This window comes from Gymnoscopelus microlampas (assembly GCF_963454915.1).
Source record: "Gymnoscopelus microlampas genome assembly, chromosome: 22".
NCBI classification, from domain to species: Eukaryota; Metazoa; Chordata; class Actinopteri; order Myctophiformes; family Myctophidae; genus Gymnoscopelus; species Gymnoscopelus microlampas.
This window is the reverse complement of record NC_139959.1, coordinates 14,849,041-14,867,726: the sequence shown is the minus strand read 5'-3', so window position 1 is coordinate 14,867,726 and position 18,686 is coordinate 14,849,041. Positions and strand designations below refer to the sequence as shown.

General features: G+C 40.2%; 1 protein-coding gene across 2 annotated transcripts in view; it reads left to right on the top strand.

Annotated features, from left to right (window-relative positions):
• Positions 1 to 1,124: 1,124 nt before the first annotated feature.
• trpa1b (transient receptor potential cation channel, subfamily A, member 1b) overlaps positions 1,125 to 18,686 on the top strand; it is a 33,076-nt gene continuing 15,514 nt past the window's right edge. For both annotated transcript variants that reach the window (XM_084049185.1, XM_084049186.1), the window contains exons 1-12: positions 1,125 to 1,197; positions 3,982 to 4,219; positions 4,526 to 4,623; positions 5,356 to 5,518; positions 5,994 to 6,169; positions 7,325 to 7,432; positions 7,879 to 7,987; positions 8,555 to 8,700; positions 11,169 to 11,305; positions 13,897 to 13,945; positions 16,653 to 16,752; positions 17,274 to 17,374. In XM_084049185.1, the coding sequence (XP_083905311.1) occupies positions 4,579 to 4,623; positions 5,356 to 5,518; positions 5,994 to 6,169; positions 7,325 to 7,432; positions 7,879 to 7,987; positions 8,555 to 8,700; positions 11,169 to 11,305; positions 13,897 to 13,945; positions 16,653 to 16,752; positions 17,274 to 17,374 (1,134 nt within the window). In that variant the 5' untranslated portion in view covers positions 1,125 to 1,197; positions 3,982 to 4,219; positions 4,526 to 4,578. The remainder of the gene's footprint in view (positions 1,198 to 3,981; positions 4,220 to 4,525; positions 4,624 to 5,355; positions 5,519 to 5,993; positions 6,170 to 7,324; positions 7,433 to 7,878; positions 7,988 to 8,554; positions 8,701 to 11,168; positions 11,306 to 13,896; positions 13,946 to 16,652; positions 16,753 to 17,273; positions 17,375 to 18,686) is intronic.

Below are 18,686 nucleotides of genomic sequence, written 5' to 3'. Positions count from 1 at the left end.
ATGTGCATATTATGCGATCGCATAATCACATTTTTCTGGAGGGTCTACCATATGCCTACATATGGGCGCAACGGTCAGATCGGCGGTTCTGGGCAACCACCTATGGGACCAACTCAACGCTGTGCACTCAACCCCCTCGGGTCGGCAGCGACGCACGCGCCAAGTTTGAAGTCGGTCGGTTGGACGGTTCTCGAGTTACGTGAATAACAGAGATAAAGCAATTACCATTGTACCATTGATTGCCTAGAGAAGTATGTCCCAGGGCGCCCCCTCAGGTCACTCGGTACTGGACTGTTGACGGAGATGTCAACAAATGGCAAGAGACATGGGGAGGCTTTCTTTGGTAGCTATGCACCAAAGATTTGGAACCTACCCCCCCTGCATATCAGACAGGCAACCTCGGTTGACGGTTTTAAGAGGCAGCTAAAAACCCATTTCTATGATCTTGCTTTTAACTGATCTCCTTTTTAATCTGTCCCCCCACCCCACACACACTTTTTCACTGTTTTGTATTTTTTTTTCTCTTGTCTAGATTTTAACTTATTGTTTTGTTTAACTTGTGTTTTTTAACCTGAATGTAAAGCACTTTGAACTGCATTTATGTCTGAAAGGTGCTCTATAAATAAAGATTATTATTATTATTATTATTATAACACGTGAATTCACGTGCCATCACTGAATTGGAGATGAATTGGTTGCAGGACATATTCATATGGAAATGGTTATGGTTGGTGAGGATGCCACAATTGCCCTTTTACTGTGATCATATGTAACTAAGTAACCGTTACTCAGAGTACTCTTCAAAAGCGCTATATTTACTTGAGTAGTTTTGTCTAGTCTAGTTACAGGACATTCTAGTCTGCTTTCTGCCCCACAATGTCGTTTTGTAGATTTTAAAACCATTGCTTTCAGAAGTAATGTGCATCCAGACGCATTAGCAAAATATTATTATGACTGTTTGTTGGACATGTTCCCTTTGAAATATTTGCCTATCATATCACATTACCGTATGGGCTTGTCTGTGACAGTATCATGGGAGAGCCCAGTGTTCAAAAGGGGCAGGGTTTTGCTTAGCAGTCACCATGTAGGAGAGGTAATGCATTTTCCCCATTTAAATCCTTTCTTGCACTGAGGAGGAGCACTTCCACACTGCTGCACACAGGGCCGGGCCACAAAGACATCAACAGATCTACTACAGTAGGTATAGTATAGTGTTGATTTTGACACCAAAATTTTTATTCAGTTTCAGTCATAGTCTTTTGAATCAAATTCCATTTAGTTTTAGTCATATATTATTCATCTGACATGTTTTACTGTTAGTCGACTAAATATCATAAGATTATAGTCGACTAAAACTACAGTTGATTTAGTCGACTAAATGTATTTTGGCGGTGCCTTGATGGCGTCTTAATGGTTGAATTTGCACTTTCACGTTGCATGCTGAAAATAGCCGATCTACAAGCTCACAACACGTCGCAGCGCAACGCGTTGTGAGCTTGTAGATCTGCTATTTTCAGAGTGCAACACCTGAGTGCAACCAAGCATAAACTGTCTTTTAGTTGTACTGGATCTCTTCTCCACTAGTCACTCCCTAACATTTTAGTCTATTTTTTGTTTGTTGACGAAATTGTCAGCATATTTAGTCTTAGTTTTAGTCATCGTAGCTTAGTTTTTATATCGTTTTTGTCAGTGAAAAAAGGTAGTCGACGAACATTTTTCGTCATAGTTTTAGTCGACGAAATCAACACTGGTACAGTACAAGATTGAAGTTTGGTTAACTTTCTATTTTTAGCTTCATCTCTGTGATTCAATGTCGAAACTGTAACGATGGATCAGAACATTTCTCAGCTGTCTGTAATGAAGTCATATGATTTAATTCTAAATCAAAGACATGGTAGAAAACAACTGGTGTGTATTATAGTCGGTAGCAAGTAAAATTGAGTTGCAACAAACTCCCAGAGAATGTTCTGAGAAAGTTTCCTTCCTAACTATTTACCAGTTAAGAGTTGGATAATAACTTTAAAATAAATAATAACTTTAGTTTTAGTTTAAGAAAGTTTGCATTCACTTTTATATTACAATGTGCATTAACATAATCTTATAATCTTTGATGCAACATTAAATTCAAATATACTCATGTAATTGCAGTGTTTATATTAAATAACCAATATATTAATATAAACTTGATTACATGATATTAAAATGTAATTAGTTTAGGCATTACCTTATGGAAATAAACATCTCTCCCAAGGGAGCCAGTATGATGCTAATTTACTGAGTCAATATCATGGTAATCAGTTTGTTTAGTAACGTCACTATAGGATACAAATGTATCTGCCAGATATTCTTGTTGTAATTGCTTGGAAAAACGTCTTGTCTAATTCTTCGTTGTTACTGTATATCACAACATCTTGTACACTTCTACAAATGGCACTCATTAGTGAAACTGATAGTAGGCTACTGCAGCTGCTTGGAAATGACCGGAAAAACAGTGCCAATGGTACAATGGTAATTGGTTTCATTCAGTTATGCTTTACTGGATGTGATTCACAGCTGAGATTGAAAGATTTGAGTTCAGTTGACTGGTACAGTAGAGACCAGTTTGTACACAGCACAGCCTCACTGTTAATGGAATTATTAATTGATTAATTAATTATCTAATTAATTAATTGATACATTAATTTCAAATGAGACAGGATGTTTGGCTTCATTTAAAAAATACGCAAATACTATACTTACGTAAAAAAAAGTTCCAATGGATGGAAATGTTTTATAGACTTTTATAGAATCTTTCAACTAATTCCCTTTCCCACAGCGGACGCACAACGCACAACACACACACACACACACACACACACACACACACACACACACACACACACACACACACACACACACACACACACACATACAATTAAAAGTACACGATCCAAAGGCTACAGCCATGATTGATTTTTAGGTTATATGTGTAGAAAATTGGACACGTGGTCTGCTAGAACATAGCATGCGGATAAACAAGAAGTCGACCCACTAGGCCACTGGTTCTCAAACTGGGGTTCGGGGACCCCCAGGGGTACTTGAGGGGGTTCCAGGGGGTACCCAGCAAAATGTGTTAATATAGCATCACAATAATTATGACCTTTTATACTTTGGCTATTCAAAAATAACAGATATACAAGCTTGTAGATCTGCTATTTTTGAAAAATCGTGAACATTTGTGCAAACCTTTGAATATATATACATTTTTTAAGCGAACATTTGTTGCTCAAATATTTGCTTCTGGGGGTCCCTGGAACAAAATATTTGAGATGGGGGTCCGCGGCCAAATACATATCATTTTGGGGGTCCTTGGCGTGAAAAAGTTTGAGAACCACTGCACTAGGCGATTTAAATATGGGACTATTGGATTCTACACTACATTGCTCCTTTATTATTATGCACTATCTTGATTCACAAGTCAAACCAAACCACTGTTAATGTGCAGAGAGCTGCCAGAAGAGGAGTGGGTTAAATTGACTGCAGCGCTGACCACAGCCACCAAGATTATAGTTGATTATTGATCCCTTTTCTAGTCGAAGAGACATTCTGCTCACAATAATGGCTCCGCAGAGGGAAAAGGCATTGGTAGGACCCGCATTCAACTGCATTTGATGTATGCATGATAGCTTGGGAGTGTGTGTGTGTGCACAAGGGGCTGCCGCCGGGCTTTCCTTGTATGCAAAGGTACACAGTAAATCAAGAATGTGTGAACAAGCCAGAAAACAAATTAGTAATTTCCACAAAATGACCGCCATCCGTACACAGGTCATCCATCTGTACATATACTCATCTGTGGCTTTGACTTGCGAAATAAATCTGCGGGGGCATCTATCAACAGGGACATGGTAAACAAGAATATATGAGCTGCATCCTATAGCGTTATTGCGTGAGGTCAGGGGTGACTTCATACAATAAAGTTACAAGGTCTCTTTTCAATCCCAGCCGCCCAGGCCTTTGCCAAGGACAACATTACAGTAGAGAGTCCAGCAAGCTGCCCCCAGCTGTGGAGAAGTTAATTGCTTTCCTCAACAGAAGGACTTCACCCTCCAAATGCTCAGAGGAATTGAACGCCCTCTCTTGGCGACAACAAAGTCATCTGTGCCCCTTGCTTCTGCTGGTGAGATGGGCCTCTGGCTATAAGCCGCTAACCCGCTCTCACAATCAGCAATCCTTTTTGCAGGTAAAGCAAGACTCATGTACTTGAACTACAGTTTTTTGCTAGTGTTGTGCTGGTAAATCAGTATTTTGCTGTAAAGTACAAATTAATGATATATATACATATATATCATATATATATATATATATATATATATATATATATATATATATATATATATATATATATATATATATATATATATATATATATATATATACACACACACACACACACACATATATATATGTATATATATCCACACAGATTATATATATAATCTATGGTATGTATGTGTGTATCATTGCCCTGTGCTTCCATTGTCTCCAGTGAGTGAACTGATCAACTTCAACGTGGATCACTTCAGCTCCTACACGTGCCTCATGGGAGATGACGACTCTGCCCAGGCCATCCATTATGTTTTTCAGGTGAGGCTGACATCAGTGTTTTAGAAAAGATCACCAGCACTCACATGGTCCTTTTAGGATCTCTTATTTATTGAGTAGCCCCCAGCAGCAGATCACTCACGGACTTTTCGGCCTACGGCCTTCCACAGCGTGCTGGTGTTATTTTCCAAGACACTGTTTCTGCCAGAACCGTGCACCCGACCCGGTGAACTGTGAACTATTCAACTGAGGAGTGCTCGCCTTTCTCTTTTTCAAGTTATGACATCAGCGTTGCAAAAAAAAATTGCAAACAATATAGAAAGAAACATAATTGTTAATAGGACCAGATTTAGAACCATAACACGTATGTCAAATATGTTTCAATCTCTTACAGAATAGATACAGAATCCTGTGTTTTTATAATTTTAAAGGGAGTGGGCATGAGGGGTGCAGAAATATCTGAAATATCTGCCAATATCTTTTACTGTTACTGCCTATGGTCAGCTTCTATAGTTTGTAAAATGTATGCTCCATTGCTGTACAGTGTTGAAAACACTATGGTCAATGGTAACTGTCATTGACCATAGTTTCACAACAGCTTGTGACAGTGTGAAATCATCAACTTATGCTTAACATTAACACAAAAAACAATTATTATCCAATACCGATCTGCTGATACAGATAGCAATCCCTAATGGCAAGATCTGTTAACTCGTATTTTCTTTGTGAAGTTTACGGTACATTATCTTTGCATCAATAATATGTATATTCAAGTTGGCTGAGAGCGGGGACTTGCCGCTGCTGGAGAGCTTGGTGAGGAAGAGCCCAGAGGTCCTGAGTGAGAAGGATGAAGCTGGAGGCAGTCTGCTTCATCATGCGGCTGCAGGAGGTCATGTCACCGTCATTCAATTCATCACCACTGTCATCGACTCGGCGGGTGAGCGTACCTCAGTCATCAATCATAGGAGTGTAGCTCAGGTAAAGAAGTGTTTGTTTTTCTGCTACCGCTGTCTGTGGAGTGAGCTGTTGTGTACAGTACATCACAGAAAGAAATAAAGAGGTTTGAACAAGACACTGGATTCAAATTTAAATTTATAGCAGCGGATGAAAAGCTGTAGTACATACAGACATTTTTTGGCTAAAGGCGTTCCTCAATGTTTAACCGCAATGGGTTCAGATCTGGGCCAAGTCTCCTGCAGGAGGTGTGTCTGAAGCCTGTCCTGGACAGGAGTCTCCGGACGTAAACACAGATGAATGACAAAGACGTTGTCATGTGTGTGTGTGTGTGTGTGTGTGTGTGTGTGTGTGTGTGTGTGTGTGTGTGTGTGTGTGTGTGTGTGTGTGTGTGTGTGTGTGTTTGGTCAAGCATGCATTGTGCACATGGGTTATCAACGATGCATCCCCTTCCCCAGAGCTGAATAGCTGTGATGAGCAGGGCAGTGTGCCCCTGCACTGGGCTGTGGAGAGGAACCAAGCCGAGAGCTGCAGAGCTCTTCTGGACCTCGGGGCCAACCCCAACATCCTCAACATGGCCCTCATGTCCCCTTTGCACCTGGCTGTCAGCCGCGGACACAACAACTTGGTGGAGGTCAGGAACTAGCAAGGAAATTAACCTCAGTGGCTGTGCATCTACAGTCCAAGTTTTATGTTTTTTCTTTCTTTTTTAACTCGAAACAGCCACCCCCAAAAAATTCAAAGTAAGGAATGAATAGTTAAGCAAACTGAAAACTAAATATAAAAAACATACTTATAATTAAAAGACAATTGACTGCAGAATTATGCAGCGGCATAAAAAAATCCATCTAGCCAATATAGCATTCCCTGAAATGTTACTTTATGATATATATGAATGAATAAATAATGTATTCATATTTCTGTGGTGTGTATTTAATAAGTCCTCTACCAATATGGAGTAGTACAGTATGTGATATATCACAGATATATCTCTGCTATATCTATCTGCACATGACATTGACCAGTCCCAGAGTGCTCACAGTGGGGGTAGATTAGTCCTTCCCTACCATGCTCCTCCAGCAGTCTCCAGTCCAGGTTTTTTAATTTGCTTGACTGTTAGCCAAACAACAGCTTGGCAGAGGAGAGGTGCCGCCTTCATGATTACACTCACTTACACCTGAGCACCCACAGCGAAGGGCAAAATGTCCTGAGCTGCCCTGACGAATCAAGCAGCATCAGAATTGTCTTGTTTAAGGTTTTCTTAAACCAAACTCCCTTTAACTTCACACTTTGATTTCACTACCGTTTAGATTAGCTAATGACTAGATAGGAGCACATGCCTGGCTAGTTACGTGGGGCCTATTTATGTTCACTGAACTGCTAATGAATCTGTTATAATGATGAAGTTGAGGGTATGAACAAAAACAGATACAGAAGATTTATAATGGACAGTCATATCAGATCATAATCCTTTTTGTCATTCTTATAATTTTTCAAATTCAAATGAAAAGAAAGTAGGTACAGCAGCCACCAACTTGTCACCTGGAGCAACTGCCGCATTCTAGAGCGTTGGCTCCATGTCAGCCAACTGAGTTGTTTACTTAGACTCAACCTTCTGCAAGGAGAGTCCTTGGTCTGTAGCCCCCATGGCACCTGGCTGTTAGCCACTCACACACCCAGCTCCAGCCTGGTGCAGGTGGCAGGCTGCAGGCACCAAGGAGAGACGAGGGTGGAAAGGACTGAATGTACGTAGCTCTCTGTAAAAGTATTTATCACTTGTCCCCTACAGCTGCTGGTTTCCTGCAGTGCTATGAACTCCGACTTGGAGGGAGACCTTGGGAACACTCCCGTGATGCTCGCCTGCTCCATCAATAACCGCGAGGCTCTCAACATGTTGGTATGTATCAGGGCCCTCACGTGTAGATCCATTTACCTGCTCCATCAATAACTATGAGGCTCTCAACATGTTGGTATGCATCAGGGCCCTCAAATGTAGATCCATTTACCTGCTCCATCAATAACTGTGAGGCTCTCAACATGTTGCTATGTATCAGGGCCCTCACATGTAGATCCATTCAGTTTTTACAGTCCATCTGCGCTGGTCTACATAGGGTATACTGTCCATCTGTTCCGCCCCCAGCCCTTAGCTACAAAAAAAGCTATAGTGGAAATGAAACTTTTATTTTAATTGAATTTGTCTATGGGCAGGACTGTGTCCCATCAATTAATGGCCCACCAGACTGTGCTGTAAACTGATGGGTTGCCCTGTTGCAGCTTAAGCGCTATTAAAAGTTTTGACTTGTTTCTGTCTCTCTCTCTCTGTCTCTCCATCTGTCTCTTCAGTTGAAGCATGGAGCACGGCTGTGCCGACAGAACAAGCTGGGCCATTTTGCTATTCATGCAGCTGCCTTTGCCGGTGCAAAGCAAGCCATGGAAGTGATCCTAAAGGCTGGTACTGTATGACTTTGACTTTTTAACCCTAAAGCCTAACTCATGCTTTGTCATATGCTGTGTGAACACATAAATTGAACATAAACACAGTGTGAACGCAATAATCTTGCTAAAAATAACAGATTTTCAATCAATGACCTGAAAGAACATTGCACGCCCTTTAAAGGTTCACGTCAAGGGAGATCAATTCATTGTTATGAACAGAAGAGTGCAGATTGTTTTTGCAGGAGAGAATTTACGCTAAACAGACCTCACAGTACTGACGTGTTGTTTACCCACAGTGGGAGGTCTGCTGGTAAATTATACATAGTTGGGGAAATGTTTAGTCAAGGCACCAAATATTTGTTAGATTTCAGACAGTTCTACGTTATTGAATGAATAGCTATGTGACACCTGCAGAGATAGCTATGGCTATAGGCATGATCATCTTGCCTGGAACCAAAATAGTATCCTAGGAACTTTGCATGCACCAGACATCGGCCTACTACCGACAAATCAATAAAACCTTCATAAGGACAATTTACATTGTTCATAACAAAGAAGCCATTTATCCATTTTCTCCTGGCAGGAGAGGTACTTGGCACATCAAGTGAAGTCCACATCAACTACCTGGACAAGTCCAGCAGCAGTCCCCTTCATCTGGCTGTGCGGGGAGGGAACATAGATACCATCCGCTTCTGTATTGCTATGGGGGCCAAAATTGACCAGCTACAGGTACCTTCCTCACAAAAGCATAAACAGTCAAGTTGAATCTCTATGACAGTATTATGTGCTATCTTACACTCCTATAATATTTTATAAACAAAGATAGGGAAAATGTATGAACACTGAATTGCCAGCTGTTAACATTTTCCTGCTTTACATTCAGTTAAAAAACCTTCAAGGTTCAAGGTTTCTTTATTGTTACATCTTGGGTACGGAAACGAAAGAGTATAATTATTTTGTTCTGGTTTCCTCAGACATTGCAGCAGCAATAATAGTAATAACTAGACAAAGTGCTCCTCGGTGGGCCAGCAATGTTTGGAATCATTCTTAGTCAATCAGGATGGAATATGAAAAAGCTGACAGGCTCGTCTTGATGACATGACTATAGAGATAATGTGTACCGATTAGCGTGATGTTTGGACACAATCTGTAGGAGTAATATAAAAAAAGTGTTTTGCAAAAATCGGCCTGCTGGTGGCGCTATAATAGGCCAATGTGAAGAGGGTGGCATTTCTTCCTCGTCCTAGTGCGAATGTGCGTGCAACGTTTCACGGGAATCGGACGCTGCATTCATGATTTCAGGCATTTTGTTCAAAGCAAACCACGCCTGCAACCTTTAGATACCAATCTTAGCTAATCAGGATGGAATATGAAAAAGTCGGATAGATCTGTGTTGTTCACATGACCTATTGGCACCTGATGACTATTCCATCATCAGGTGCTTGGTAGAATCATCCGGCTGCACCTGTAAAGCATCATTTGCTGGGTGAATACAATCTCACTCATTGTGTGGCTGAATATGTCATCACGCCCATCTGAGAGCTCATGTCTAACTCTGGGCTAGATGTGATTACTACAGTAGTTAGTGACTACAGTAATACATTGAGATGGTTAAATGGATACAAATTACGTTGTGGAGCTGAGTGTAGCAATCACTGAGCTATTCCTGCCAGTGCTAGTTGTCTTTCATCATGATTTGTGTGCATGGGGATCTCATCTTAAACAAGCTCAGTGCTTAATGAGTCTCCCAGTTTAGTAGACCTTGTATTGTGAATTTGTACTTCCATGTACTGTTGTTCTCATGTCTTTCTAAATAAAGTACATCAATCAATCAATCAATCTCATTTAAGGCTCATGTTACGGTTCTTCTGAGCCATCTCCACTGCAGAGCTGACTTGGGAGACAGTTCTCTCATGTTACACTGGGGACGTCACGTGGACAGGATGTCTGTGTGTGTGTCTGTCTGTCCTGTCTGTCTCTCTGTCTGTCTGTCTGTATATGCATATTCATTTTGTGCATACTCATGTGAGCACATACAACTGCATGCATGCATTCAGTGGTGGAAGAAGTACGGAAAAGTCCTGTGTTCAAAGCACCAATACTTACAGTACCCATTATGCATAATAGGCCATTTAACAATCCTCCACTTGTTAGGATATTGGATTGTAATTAATAGTTCATCACGTAAATGTTACTCCTGGTAATGGTGGGGATTTTTTTTTATTACTTTATGTACTGAGGCGCGTCTGAAGCCTGTCCTGGGAGTCTCCAGACGTAAAACCGGATGATGATGGTACTGCTGGGTAGTATAATAACAATACATGATAAATTTACCTTTAATTTATGTTTTGTAGCCCATTAATAATGTGAATCTGCATCGTAAATAGTAACAAAAGATTTCAGATAATTGTAGTGGGGTAAAAAGTATATTGTTTGCCTCTGAGAGATCAGATGTAGTGGAGTAGAAGTATCAAGACATGGAAATTTCAAGTAAAGTAAAAGTAACAAAAACTATTACTTAAAGGACGACTTAACCAATTTTCAACCTAAATTATATCCATCCATTGGTCCTCACTAATGCTCATGATGAAATGGTACTATCATTTCTACTCTGTCTTATAGGAGTATGGACACTTCAGAAACCCGCCTACCAGTGACATCATTGTTAGGCAGTTTTTTATTTTTGTATTTTTGTTTACAATATTTCAAATGTTTTATTTAGATTTGTATTAACGAAAGAACAATGGATTCCATTATAGCATGCTAACTTTCCAGGAATAGAAAGCCTGCAGTTTCTATTAGCTTGGATTACCCATCGATGATGTCACTGGCAGGTGGGTTTCTGAACTGTCCACAGCCCTCCTGTGAGACACAGACCAAATAGACCAAGATTTTACCAAATTATAATATAAAGTGAAGTTGTCCTTTAAGTACAGTATTTGAGTAAATGTACCTAGTCACTTTCCACCAGTGCATGAATTTTGTATGTGCACATCAGTGTATGTATAATGTGTGTCCAGGCACAGCACATGCATTATCTTCGTACCCAGCAGAAAAGAAAAGTTGCATGAGTGTCACATGCTGAAAATAGCAGACCTAGAAGCTCACAACGCGTTGCCTCAGCGTTGTGTGCTTGTAGATCAGCTATTTTCGACGTAAATGACGTATCTGCATGTTTGTTCTTATTTGATATCCAGGTTGACAGGTCCACAGCCCTTCATTTCGCCTGTACCCAGGGTGCTACAGAGGCAGTTCAACTGATGTTGTCCTCCTACAGCCCGTTAGAAGACATCATCAACATACGCGATGGGGCTTGTCAGACACCTCTGCATAGGTTGACTATTCATCCATTCATTCCTCCCATCATACATCCGTCCTTGTATATAAGTGATTTCTTTCTTAAAGGGATAGTTCACCCAAAAAAGTACTTATTTTCATAAATTACACACCCCATGAAGCCTTGAATTCATGGAGATTTTTTTATTTTTGTGGCATTCCTAAGCCAATAATTTGATGACTGGCGGAAAGATGCTAATGTCTCCGGTAGGAGACTCAAAGTTGACACTTTGAGTCTCTGACCGGAGCCGCCGTCGGTCATCAAATTATTGGCTTAGGAATGCGACAAAAAATCTCCATGAATTCAAGTCTCCGAGGTGTGTAGTCGATAGAAAAAAAGTCATTTTGGGGGTGAACTATCCCTTTAAATTCCTTGAGTCAGGAATGAATGCATTAATTCATGCATATATACATCGCCCTATCTCCCATAATGTATTCATTCCTTCAATAACTGCCGCTGACGGTACAGTACAGAACTAGGGATGTCCGATTTTATCGGCCTCCCGATATTATCGGCCGATATTAGCATAAAAATTGATATCGGGAAAATATCGGTATCGGTTTTTGAAAAAAAAAATTTTTTTTTTTTTTTTTTTTTTGCTTTATAAGTAAGTTACAGGAGTTTTTACTGTATATGGTGTGTGTGATATGAAATTTGAGCTTACCCTAATCACAATAATCCCCGCATATATCGGTATCGGTTGATATCGGTATCGGTAATTAAGAGTTGGACAATATCGGTATATCGGTTATCGGTAAAAAAGCCAATATCGGACAACCCTATACAGAACCGTAATAATGACTGTAAATGTATGTTAGCCTTTGGACATTATTTCTGTGCTTATGGAGAGTCCCAAGAGCATCAGTTGTTAGCACTCATTCAATAACAGATATTACGGTACACTTATTCGCATGCAGTCTCCCGCTGTCATTAATTAATTTGGCTTTACACAATGGGTTTACTTTGGGGGTTTGCTGACATATTCACGGTCATTAGCTCCACTGTAGCTCTTGCTGTGCGGACCTTATAGTCAATACACCCACCTAATATCAACATCATAACACCCTCATAAAAGAGAATGACTAAGATATGCTGTAAACCCCTGGGGCTGGACTATGTGATTGCTTTTAATTTGCAATGATAAGGTACAAATATATAATAAATATCCTCACCCCCCAGCATAATCCTAAAAGCTGTTTGTATTGGCAGAGAGAGGAATGGAAATAAGTGATCATACAAGGAATTGGGAAATGGATCTTGATTACATTTTTTTCACAAGCAGCTATGAATCTACATTCAACCTCTTTAAGGAAAGAAATTGGAAATAAAATTAACCCTTACCCTAAAATGGTGTTCCATGGTTTGCACTGCTCTTCTGTTATGGTTGTCTAAAACAATGTATGGTTTTTATATTGGACATTTTCTTGCACTTTAAACATTGCAATTACTGAAATAATTAAATTCAATTTGTCCAGAATCTTACTCTTTCTCTCTGCATGAACTAGGGTTCATGTGGTTAAAGGAGTAGTTAACCCAAAAAATGACTTATTGTCTATCCATTGCACACCCCATGAAGCATTGAATTCATGGAGATTTTTTTGTTTTTATCGCATTCCTAAGCCAATAATTTGATGACCGGCGGTCTCTTCGGTAGGAGACACAAAGAGTCTCCTTTGTGTCTCCTACCGGACACATTAGCATCTTTATTATTATCATCATCAAATTATTGGCTTAGGAATGTGACAAAAACTAAAAAATCACCAATAAGTCAATGCTTCATGGGGTGTGTAATTGATAGAAAATATTTTTTGGGTGAACTACTCCTTTAAAACCCATGCTCCCTCCTTCCCGTAGTCATACACCCTTACTGGTCCAGTTTAATCTCATAGAGTTAGGAATTTGCATGGCAGGGTCAGTTGACTGTGGTTAAGCTATTTCTGGATAATCAGCTCTCGGAAGACGTACCCCTCAACCATGGAAATCACCCTTTCCACCCCTTAAGTCTCTCTCCGAATGAGAAATGTCATTGCAATACCAAGAATTCATTAATGAAAGTCAAAGCATAGAATCAAATCCCTTTGTTTGTGTCCAGTATGTGTATTACAGTATGTCATTCAGAATTACAATAATCTATATAATCTATACAATAATCCCTCGTTCTAACGATATTATGTAAAACCTGGAGTCACATGTTATGTTGTTGCTGCTTGTTGTAGGCAGTGTCGGGGAAGTTACTTTCAAAATATTACTTTAAATTAAAAGTAATAATAGATTACATTGCTGTATTACCTTCCATGCAAGATGGTGCTCACAGAACTCCATCAAATGAAGCACAAAGGACTATTATCACTTAAGATCTATAACAGAGGTCCTACGACGAATAGCGACAATCTAAGCTCATGACACATCGCATCGCCATAAATAACAGTTTCTTGAAAGTAATGTACCAATTGATACTTGACAATACTTTGCTACTCATGAAAGTATAATATTATTACATTATGTGTTACTTTCGAACGCTGGCTGTAGACTACAGAGGAATAATGTAAAACAAGCTGCTTTACAACAGATTGTGTTTACTTTTCCAGGGCTGCTATATTTGACCACGCTGAATTGGCAGAGTACCTAATTTCTATGGTAAATATAACACACTCACTCACACACACAAACCCCCACACACGCACACGCACACGCACACACACGCACACGCACACGCACACGCACACGCATACACACACACACACACACACACAAACAAACAAACGTACGCACGCACACACACACACACAGGGGCATGGGACTGATGTCACATTTTATAGTGTTGTCATCCTACATTTGTATTAGAACTCAGATGTTAACCCATTCAAACCGGGAATGCATCTGTGTAACCACTTTAACCATATTTTATACTTTGGCTATTCAAAAATAGCAGATCTACAAGCTCATAGCGCAGCACTCGGTGCTGCGCTATGGTGCTGCGCTATTTAAAAAAAATCTTGAACATTTGTGCAAATATTTGAATATATATATTTTTTTTAATTTAAAGGGAACATTTTTTACTCAAATATTTGCTTCTGGGGTTGTAGATCTGATCAGCCAAAGTATAAAATATGACTAAAATGACACAGATGCGTTCCAGGATTGAATGGATCAACCGTGAGACAAAGTCCAATTCAGTGCACTGACTAATGCACATTACTTGTGGGCATGTCATTGTACACATGAAGAGGATGTCAAATTGCCTCCTGTACTGTAAATAAAACTTTCCACCACACATGACATTCATTGTTGTCGGACAGAAACCTCTTATCTCCATATATATATTTATTTTCTCCGTAAATGAATGCCCTACTTTGTCATACTACAGTGTCACACAAAAAGTCGCAATGGGACACGTTTTTGAGCTTGTACTGTAGATCTGCTATTTCATGCTTCTTGTTTTCATCCTGAAAAGTAACAGTTTTGGACATGAGGTTTCCACCCGACAGCAATGCATTGCTACTGTCTCAAAAGACCCTGCTCCTATACGACTGTCCTGCTGGCATGCCTTTCATTCTGGAGAGTGGCTTGTTGAAGGTATATTGAAGGAAAATAAAAGCGATTTTTTTCAGTAGTCTCTCTGATAAGTATTGCATTATTTCTCAGTCAACAGAGACAGCATCAAGCTTACAGCCACAACTTCATTATAGGCTACACACACAGGCAATGTTTTTTTTATAGTTTTTTGGGGGCTTTATCATAGAAAGGACAGTAGGCTGACAGGAAGAGGGGGCGGCAGTGGCTCAGGGAAAGAGTGGCCGGGTAGAGTGAACTGGAAACCGTAAGTTTCCCAGTTCGATCCCGGGCTGGGGGGCTCCCCCAAAGTTAGTGTCGAAGTGTCCTTGAGCAAGACGCTGAACCACTAATTGCTCCCGATGAGCAGGTTGGTGCCTTGCATGGTTTCCTCCGCGCTCCGCCATCGGTGTATGAATGTGTGTGTCAATGGGTGAATGTAATGCATGTAAAGCGCTTTGTATAAAAGCGCTACATAAATGCACCATTCTTTCTGAAATATATCTCAGAGAGAGATGGGGAGTGACACGCAGCAAAGGCCGTCGGGATCGGGACTCGAACCCGCGATGCGTTATCAGGCTACATTGTAGGCTAGTGTAGATGCCCGGACCGCTACGCCAGCGGGCCGGGCCACACAGACGATTTTTTGATGCAGCAAGGAGATTCATTAGGTCTAGCAGTAGGCGAATTACATTTATTTATAAGATCACAATCGATAGAATGCAAAAATCACATATCGGTAACAATATCTCAAGGCAAATATTATCAGACAAAAAAATCTATATTAATAGATATATGCAGTTTGTATAAACTACAATTATCTGACATCCTCAGAATAATGATGTGTCAGTAAAGTCACACAAGACCAAAGGAAGAACTTGGGGAGATGGAGCCTTTTTTGCATTTCTCAGACCACCATTTGTGCCTTTGGGCAATATATCGCATTTCATGCTAAGCCATCATGCTCCATGTGAGACTTGAACATACAGTAAACAATCTCATTGTTATTCGGCTGACTACTGTCTCATACACAAAGGACGTGGCGTGCACTAGCCTACAGCACCAATAGAGCCAAAGAATGTCATATGATATTCACATGATTAAAATTCAGGAAGCGAACTACAGTATAGGACAGCAGCAGTCCCTCTAAGAGCTGCATTCAACCGGAGGTGCTACAACTCAGGGTTTAACAGTATAGTGCCACAGTACTAAAATTCTGATGGCTCAGTTGAGACTTAATAATCTCTAATTTTGAGATACAGATGTTCCATTCTGCTAAGCAGCTGCACAATTAAAATACAAATTAGAAGGACAAAAAATAGGTACAATAAAAAAGCCTAACATAAATTCATCCATGACAAAATGATTGACTGATTACAATAAAACATCATTCTGCTCATCTTTTTGATAAATCTATCAGCTTTTATTATTTACACATGTTTGTGATTTGAAAAAATGCTGAGTTTCAATGCCATCGCCATGCAGTGTCATGAGCGTTACCATACATACATTCTTTTGGGGGTCTTGACCCCCCTCCACCATACTGAGAAAATACCAATCCCCCAAATATACATGGAAAATATGTAAATATGTATTTTATGAACTCTGTCTTTTGTCATTTCCCATTTATTTTCACCCCTATCTCACAGTTGCACACTTGGTTGTGCCCATGTGTCCTGTACTAATATCTAAAACCCATGTCAGCCCAGTTCATCTTCAGAGAGCGAGACGTCTTGAGTAACTGGAAGAGCTCGACTGAATCTCCATGTTTATGTACATATCCCTTGTTTAGGGTGGAGACATTCACAGCATTGATTGTAAGGGCCACTGTCCCCTTCTGCTGGCTACTAACTGCGGTGCATGGAAAACTGTTGCACTGTTACTATCAAAAGGTAAGCTTACAGTACAGTATTACAGTACACCACCACCACCGGCAATTGAATCGCTCCTGTGTTATAGTTGGGGCTGGGGAAATGGGGGTTAAATATGGTCCATGCTCCAATCAGTTACAGCAGTGGTTCCCAAACTTTTTAGCTCAAGACCCAAAAGAGAAATATGATGTCTCCCTGCGACCCAAACTATTGAAACTATAGATGAAAATACTATAGCCGATAGCCGACCAATGTAGATCAGCTATTTTCACTACTTCGAATGTATCAAGTTCTTGTGTAAAATGACTTAAAATGACTTAAAAAAAAGAAAAAATGACTTCAAAAAGAAAAACAGGAAACGAAAGAGGGATATTTACTTGCGACTCATAAAAATGGGTCTGTGACCTGAAAATGGGTTCCACCCGCTGTTTAGGAAACACTGACCGGAATTATCAAGTGCACTGTAAAGAGCACTTGATACTTCCAGTTGACTGCTTTCTGTTTGCATGCCTGTGCACGCATCATGTCTGTTTGTCTTTTAGGGGCGAACGTGAATATGAAAGACAGATCTGGGTGTAACTTTCTTCACCTTGCCATCCTGCAACCCAAGGGTCTGAAACATCTAACAGAGGAGGTCCTACAGGTATCCTGAGTTAGTTAGAACCATTTCAATGTCACTGGACGTATTTAGCTTGGCGAAGGATGCCCTTTAACCACTTAAGCCCTATATACTTCATCATACGACACATTGCGAGGTAGCAGATCCACAAGCTCACAACGCATCACGTCATGACATGTTATGAGCTCTTAGAGCTGCTATTTTCACTAGTTTTGAACATTTTGAAAATTTTGATGAATTTTGACTATGCCAAAATAGGGACACCAGGTTGAATGCGGTTAAAAGAAACTGAGTGTATTCTTTATTTATTTATTCAACAATTTCCCTGAGACTTTTCTACATTGGCTCAAGGCCAGCTGGGGAAGTTCATTACGCACTCACTGAGCCAAATCATAGTTATTAAAAACATTCAGACATTTAGCTGAAAGCTACAACCATGTAAAATTCTCCAGTGCGAGTATGAGACAAGAATGAGATGAGGCTAATCAATTCACAGCTGAGTCAATGGTGTGATACTGTACACATGAGAGTGAAAAGTATTATTGTTTGGTTTCGACAGGCACAAAACTCTGTTGTTCAGGACAGGATAAACAAACTCAATATGCCCATATACAGTATAGGCATATATGGAGATCTGGTTGTCCAGAGCCACAGATCCGACTGCTATGCCCATATATGGTCATGTGCATATACTGTATGGGACCAAATTCAAACTCGGTGCACGGATATGCGGTTGTCCTTGCGTACTTGTTGTTAACTAGTTGTACGAACTCTTGTTTTATTGTTTTATTGTTTTATTGGATCTTGTTTATTCGATACACTTTTGTTTTAGCTCTTGCTCATTTGATTTTCCTATTTGTCTCATTTGTTTAAGAAAGTAGGTAGCTGATATATTGCACTTTTACCTTAGCGCTAGGTATACTCTTAGTTGCTTGTTTTAGAAGAGAATGCACTTAAGACTTCGGACACTTTGGATAAAAGCATCTGCTAAATGACTGTAATGTAATGTAATGTAATATAATGTCCAGAACCGCCGATCCAACCAATATGCCATTTTTTTTACAAATTTGTATGCCAATATACAGGGTATGGGCATATACTAACGACATCAGGGATCTCCATATATTGGCACAAAAGGGACACAGACAGACGGGTACAATGGGTACTCTGACAAAGCCCTGACACTGACTCAGACATATTGGTGGTCGGTGGTGCGACGTAGTTGTGCGGGCCGCGTAGTGGCCCGAACTCTAGATGTGAGGGCCACGTAGCCGCGTAGTCTTCTTCTTAAGGAAGGAACAGCCGGTGGGCGGCCGGCGGACCACTTCGTCACGCT